The 6,869-nt window shown below is 35.6% G+C and overlaps 2 protein-coding genes across 2 annotated transcripts; both read left to right on the forward strand.

The window, feature by feature from the left end:
* The first annotated feature begins 1,872 nt into the window (after positions 1-1,872).
* LOC147815842 (uncharacterized) lies at positions 1,873-3,879 on the forward strand. Its single transcript, XM_087156612.1, has one exon. It carries the CDS (start codon positions 1,873-1,875, stop codon positions 3,877-3,879), a length of 2,007 nt encoding a protein of 668 aa, XP_087012738.1.
* A 16-nt stretch (positions 3,880-3,895) lies between these two features.
* LOC122271587 (uncharacterized) lies at positions 3,896-6,538 on the forward strand. Its single transcript, XM_087156613.1, has 3 exons — positions 3,896-6,094; positions 6,161-6,290; positions 6,366-6,538. The coding sequence occupies exons 1-3, from the start codon at positions 3,896-3,898 to the stop codon at positions 6,536-6,538; spliced, it is 2,502 nt and encodes an 833-aa protein (XP_087012739.1).
* Positions 6,539-6,869: the final 331 nt, after the last annotated feature.

A 6,869-nucleotide genomic window follows, 5' to 3' on the forward strand; every position in this document is an offset into this window, starting at 1 on the left:
TATTTGCAAGTATACATGATAAATACATCTTATTTGTTGTTTTGGACAATATCTAAATTCTGTTAAATGATATTATATAAACATATATTTAGTCATAAACAAAAGAGGCATTTTGAAGTAAAAAAGATATTACGATAGAATGTTTATAATTATTATTATTTTAGGTACTTTTTCTCTTATTAAACATATTGTTTAAGATTTTAAGTCATTAACGTATGTATATTTGACAGAAGCGCCACCTTTAATTTTCTTTAGATTTAATTGTTTTAAAATTTCACTTTAGGTTGCGTGGCAACCAGAGATAGTTTTTGTTGTTGTTCTTTTTTGTTGTAATTTAGAATTATAATTTTTAGAATCCATTTTTGATGCTAAATTATTAGTTATTAAAAGATTAAAGTTTTATATTTGTTGTCATTCATCTGCAGAACTTGTAGTTCATTTGATTGATTTTATTTAAAAGGCGTCCGCATTATTTATTTTAACTTATTAGCGACATTTTATGGCGTCCGCGACAGGACGGTTGATACGCTACTTCTGATTTGAAAAATGCTTTTAGCATCAAAAGGATTTAAAAAGGAAGATCTTATTATTGTTGCCCAAGAAATTGGCGAAGTATTACCTCAAAAAGCTACTGTAGCGGATCTGAAAACGATCATTTTGAAAAGTAAAGAATATTTAGCTGATCCAGATTTTGTAACAAGTGCATTGGTAGCTACTGTCAATGATCGACGACAAAAGGAGGAATATGAAGAAAAATTGAGACAAAGAGAATATGAAGAGAAACAAAGAGAATATGAAGAGAGAGAAAATATAAGAAAACATGAACTGGAGTTGACGAGACTTCAAGCTACATCGCAAAGAACCGGTGAGTCTCCGCCAAATATTATTAGTGCCAGTGCCAGAAAGCAGTTTAATTTGCCAAAATTAGAACTTAGGCAATTTAGTGGAGATTTAAAAGATTGGCTATCATTTTGGGGACAATTTGAACAAATTCATAAAGATACAGATATTGCCCCTGAAAACAAGTTTCAAAAACTAATTCAAGCTACAACTGTTGGATCTAGAGCTAGAGAAGTTGTAGAAAGCTTTCCTCCAACAGCTGCAAACTATACCAAAGCAGTAGATAGTCAAAGCCCGATTAGGCAAGGATGACCTTTTGGTCGAAGTTTATGTTAGGGAATTGTTGAAGCTCATAGTTTCCGTTCAAAAGCATGAAAAGATATCTATGACGTCCCTTAATGACAAACTAGAGTCATATCTTAGAGCTTTAGAAACGTTAGGTGTTACGACCGAGAAATGCGCTTCAATACTATTCCCTATGGTAGAATCTTGGGGAAAAATATACTTGAGGGTGCCCCTTGGCGAAATTGGCGACTTATGTTTGGCGCCATACTTGTTTGCCCGGAACGCCGTGGTATCCCACAAACAGGACATTTATATCTATTACTAATTAAACCTTCATTCATACACCTGTCAATCACTGTTTTTTTTTCATTGTTATTAAAATCGTATAGAAACTTAAGATTTATCTTATTGACAGTATTCATTTTTAGTACCTGAAGCAAAAATAACCTTACCTGCCGGTATCCAAAGTAGAACTAACGGATCTCTGAAATTAAATTTAAAAATTCATTTAAAAACAACGCTTAATTCTAAACTAATCAGAATCACGATTAAAATCTAAACCAATCAGAATCACGATTGTTTTTCTACATCGCCCAGCTTGGCGATCAATCGCGAGCACAACTTGGCGTTGGCACCCTCAAGTATAGTCTACCCGAATCTTGTTTCCAAGAAGAGTTTCTAAAAGCCTGGAACCGAAGTTCTTCGCGCGTTGCTTCAGTTGACGCCAAAGAGCGATTAACAAACATCATGGCTTTTCTGAAGGCAGAAACGGAAGGTGAAGAAAGAATTAATTTGGCCATGTCAGGTTTTGGCTTGGGATCTGATGAAAAACGCCAACCCTTTAAAAAGAAAGCAAGAGATTTGCCAACAAAAAGATTTCCAACAGCGGCAAATCTATTGACTACAGATGTAAACGATTTGAAGAAGGGGTGTGTGTTTTGTTCTGGGAAACATAAAAGTTCAGATTGCTTTTCCGCTCGAAATATGACTTTAGCTGAAAGAGAGAACATAGTAAGAGAAAGTCAAAGTTGTTTTGCCTGTTTAATGCAAGGACATCCAGTTCGTAAGTGCAAAGCTTTTATAAAATGTGTCATATGCGGTAAAAGACATGTGGTACTAATGTGTGAATCTTTAGCTGCAAAAAATCGTGAACCCGATAAATCTGGGCAGAAAAGTGAAAGTTCTGAAATAAACGTGTCCAACATCACGTACGGTCCGAAAGTGTTCCTTCAAACTATGAAATTAAAGCTGATATCTGATAGAAAAGAAATTGTGGTGAGAGCAGTTTTAGATTCTGGATCACAAAGAACATATATTTTAAAAAATTTGGCTGAAAAGATGGAATATGTTCCCTTGAGAAAAGAAACTCTCATACTCTCTTTGTTTGGTGGTCATAAAACAGATAAATTTGAACACACGCGTTATAGAATTAGATTAAGAAATCCAGAGAATAACTTGACCTGCAACATGGAACCAAAATCTTACGAATGTTGGAACTTTAAACTAACTAGAGCTAAAATAAAAAAGAATGTTCATAAGTCTAACCGAAAAGAAATTTTGATGAGAGCAGTTTTAGATTCTGGATCACAAAGAACATATATTTTAAAAAATTTGGCTGAAAAGATGGAATATGTTCCCTTGAGAAAAGAAACTCTCATACACTCTTTGTTTGGTGGTCATAAAGCAGATAAATTTGAACACACGCGTTATAGAATTAGATTAAGAAATCCAGAGAATAACTTGACCTGCAACATGGAAGCTTTAGATCAAACATCTATTTGTGATACTATAACACCTGTTAGCTTTGGACCCTGGTTAAAAGAGCTTGAAGAAATGAATATAAAGTTGTCAGACGTCGGAAATGAGTCACTACCAGTTCAAATTCTGCTTGGAGCTGACGTAATAGGAAAACTTGTGACAGGAAAACGAAGAGTTTTGGCAAGTGGATTAGTAGCAATAGAGACACTATTGGGATGGACTTTAACAGGGAAAGCACCTGAATATGATTTACCGTCAAGCAACGCAATGTTGGTTACTTCCCTTTTAGTAAAAGAAATGGATATTTCAGAGCTGTGGAGATTAGATTCTTTAGGAATAAAAGATCCTTCAGAACAAAAATCTAGAGAGGAAGTGCAAGAAGCCTCAATGGAACATTTCTTAAATACAGTGAAAGTTGAAGGAGATGGCCGTTTTATAGTTAGTCTGCCATGGCTTGATGGGCATTTGCCTTTGCCAGATAATTATGATTTGGCGTTAAAGAGATTGCAAATGACAACACGCAAGTTGAAAACCGACAAATTGTATGATGCCTATGGAGAAGTGTTCAAGGACAGGGAGAAAGAGGAAATAATTGAAGAGGTTCCAAAAGAAGACATGGGGATACCTTGTCACTACTTACCTCATCGACCTGTGATAAAGGAGAGCAGCACAACTAAAATCAGGCCCGTGTTCAATGTTTATTCTAAGAGAAAAGGAGTTCCTAGTTTAAATGATTGTGTAGAAAAAGGGTTAAATTTGATAGAAGTTATTCCCTCAATGATAAATAAATTTCGAAGATATAAATTTGGTGTAACAGCTGATATGCGTAAGGCTTTTTTGCAAATAAGTCTTTATGAAAATGATAGAAATTTCTTACGATTCTTATGGTATGGAGAAGATGGACAGCTGAAACATTTTCGTCATCGAAGAGTTGTGCTTGGCGTTTCCTGTAGTCCGTTTTTGCTTGGGGGCCACTATTCAATACTATTTGAATAATAAACTAGATGAAGCAATGGGAGGGAATGAAAAATACCCTAAAGAGATTATACAGGAACTAATATGCAGTTTTTATGTAGATAATTGCCTCACAAGCATGAAAACTGAATTAGAGCTGAAACAATTCATAGAAGTTGCTACTAATATTATGGCTGAAAGACAATTTGATTTACGAGGGTGGGAGTCTACTAACCCATCAGAACCTAATTCTAGTGAGACCAATATTTTAGGAAAGAAGTGGAATAGACAAAGTGATACTCTGTTAATTAATATTCCTGATATGAAGGACACAAAACATGAAAAAATCACCAAAAGAAGCATTTTAGAAGCCTCACACAGAGTTTTTGATCCTATGGGGATAACTAGCCCGGTATCGCTACGACCAAAATTGTGGTTACAAAATTTGTGGAAAGCTAAAATTGGTTGGGACGATGAAGTTGACACAAAAACACGAGAAGATTTTACAAAGTGGCTAAGTCAGCTTGAATATCTGAAGCACATAGAAATCCCAAGGTGGTTACATTGTGGCAAAGGTTACGAGCGCACTTCATTACATTTCTTTTCTGATGCCAGTAAATTTGCGTATTCCACAGTAGTTTTCCTGAGAATAGAAGAGGAAAGCAATGTTCAAGTTCACCTGATACAGAGTAAAGCAAGAATCGCACCTAGCGGGAAAAAGGAAACAACGATTGCTCGACTTGAACTTCTTGGTGCCACTATTGCAGCTCGTCTATCTATTGAAATAGTAAAACAGTTTCAGACGGACAAAGTTCATTTCTGGACAGACTCAACAACTGTATTAGCTTGGCTTAAAAGAGAAGACACATGGGGTGTATTTGTGGAAAATCCAGTTCAAGAAATCAGGAAATTGACTCCAGTAAAAGCATGGAGGCATTTGCCCGGAACTATGAATCCCGCAGACTTACCAAGTAGAGGCTGCTATGCTCAACAACTTGGCAATTCGAAGTGGTGGGAGGGCCCCAGCTGGCTATATCTTTCCCACACGCAATGGCCTGCAGCAGCTGACGAAATTTCCGTTAATGAAGAGGAAGTAAATTTGGAAAAAAGAAAACAAGTAGTTATTTCCATGGTAAATATTGAAGTAACGGAAATATGGTGTAATTACTTTTCAACATATAGCAGAAATGTAAGAGTAGTCGCTTGGATCCTACGTTTTGTCCACAACGTTTCACATCAGGATAAGTTAAAGGGAAATTTAATCTGTGAGGAGTTAACAAAGGCAGAAAGTGTGATTTTTAAGTCAATGCAAACAACGCATTTCCAAGATGATAAATTTCTCGCCAGAATACAAGCTTTTCGAGATAAAAGTGATATTCTGAGAGTAAAGACCAAACTGGTACATAGTGATGAGAATGAGAATTTCAGATGTCCAATCCTTTTACCTGCTAACAGTGTTGTGTTGGAATTAATCCGTGAAGAGCATATAAAAGCGATGCATGCAGGTCGTTCCATCTTGCTCTCAAGACTCAGAGAGCGATACTGGATTCTTAAAGCTAAAAAGTTAGTAAATAAAGTTATTTCCAAGTGTGTGACTTGTAAGCGTCATCAAGCTAAACCAGTAGAAGTTCCTTTTGCGCCCCTTCCAAGAGAAAGAGTTACTCAGACAAAAGTTTTCCAAGTGTCTGGTGTGGACTATGCCGGTCCTCTGTATCTAAAATCGAAAGAAAAAGCTTGGATCGTTTTGTTTACCTGTGCTGTGTACCGAGCAGTTCACTTTAAATTAGTACGGTCACTCACTACAGATGCTTTCATTCAAGCATTCAGACGATTTATCGCAAGAAGAGGTAGAATATCGGTCATTTACTCGGATAATGGAAAGAACTTTGTAGGAGCAAACAATTATTTAAAGAATTTAGATTGGGACAAGATTGCTGTGTACTCAAACGCTCAGAAAATAATTTGGAAATTTATTCCACCCACAGCAACATGGTGGGGTGGATGGTGGGAGCGGATAGTTGGAATGCTTAAGACTCTTCTGCGTCGTGTGTTAGGTAAATCTGTTGTAGATTATGAAGAACTAACTACAATTTTATGTGACTGTGAATCGGTTATAAATAGCAGACAATTGACCTACATTCACGATAATCCATCTGAATTAGTACCTTTAACTTCGGCAACATTTATATACGGGGAAGGCAACAGCAGCAAATCTCCCGATCTAGACCTTGTGAATCGAACCTCTATGTTGAAACGTGTAACATTTTTGTAAAAATTACGTGAAGATCTCAAACAAAGATTTAGAAATGAATATCTTGCTCAGCTAGTGCACAAGGGAATAAGAAGGAATGATGTAATAAACATCGGTGATATTGTTTTAATAGGACAAGATAATGCTCGACGCATAGATTGGCCTCTTGGAATTGTCTTGGAGCTTTATCCTGGAAAGGACAGTATTCCTTGAGTAGCCAGATTAAGAACCTCTCAAGGAGAAAGGATTCAACCTTTCCAAAGACTTTATCCTTTAGAGCTATCAGCAAAGATTGATGTGGATGTTCTGGAAAAATCTTCAAAGAAAATTAATTTGGAAGTTCATAGTATTCCCAATTCCGTTGATGTGCCTGATAATTTGGAAGTGAATTCTCTTATCAAAGGCAGATTGGGAAGAATCATAAAAATTCCACAACGTTTAGATTTATGAACTTTTTGTTATTTATATAATGACTGAAGATTTTTAATTAGTTTCATATAAAGGTGACCAATATACATGAGTTAGTTTGTATTTTAAAGAAATAAATGCTTGTTCCAAAGTGCTATTTATAATATCACTTTGCAAGGTGGGAGTATGTTTAAGATTTTAAGTCATTAACGTATGTATATTTGACAGAAGCGCCACCTTTAATTTTCTTTAGATTTAATTGTTTTAAAATTTCACTTTAGGTTGCGTAGCAACCAGAAATAGTTTTTGTTGTTGTTCTTTTTTGTTGTAATTTAGAATTATAATTTTTAGAATCCGTTTTTGATGCTAAATT

This window comes from Parasteatoda tepidariorum, chromosome 2, assembly GCF_982258835.1.
Source record: "Parasteatoda tepidariorum strain Cologne lab strain chromosome 2, Ptep-v5.0, whole genome shotgun sequence".
Taxonomy (NCBI): Eukaryota; Metazoa; Arthropoda; class Arachnida; order Araneae; family Theridiidae; genus Parasteatoda; species Parasteatoda tepidariorum.

Excerpts from the sequence above, each read along its gene's own strand:
- LOC147815842 (XM_087156612.1), top strand. The coding sequence starts at position 1,873 with ATGGCTTTTCTGAAGGCAGAAACGGAAGGTGAAGAAAGAATTAATTTG.
- LOC122271587 (XM_087156613.1), top strand. The coding sequence starts at position 3,896 with ATGGGAGGGAATGAAAAATACCCTAAAGAGATTATACAGGAACTAATA. Across the intron at positions 6,095-6,160 it reads GAACCTCTATGTTGAAACGT|CTAGTGCACAAGGGAATAAG; the intron begins GTAACATTTTTG and ends TATCTTGCTCAG. Across the intron at positions 6,291-6,365 it reads GCTTTATCCTGGAAAGGACA|AGCTATCAGCAAAGATTGAT; the intron begins GTATTCCTTGAG and ends TTTATCCTTTAG.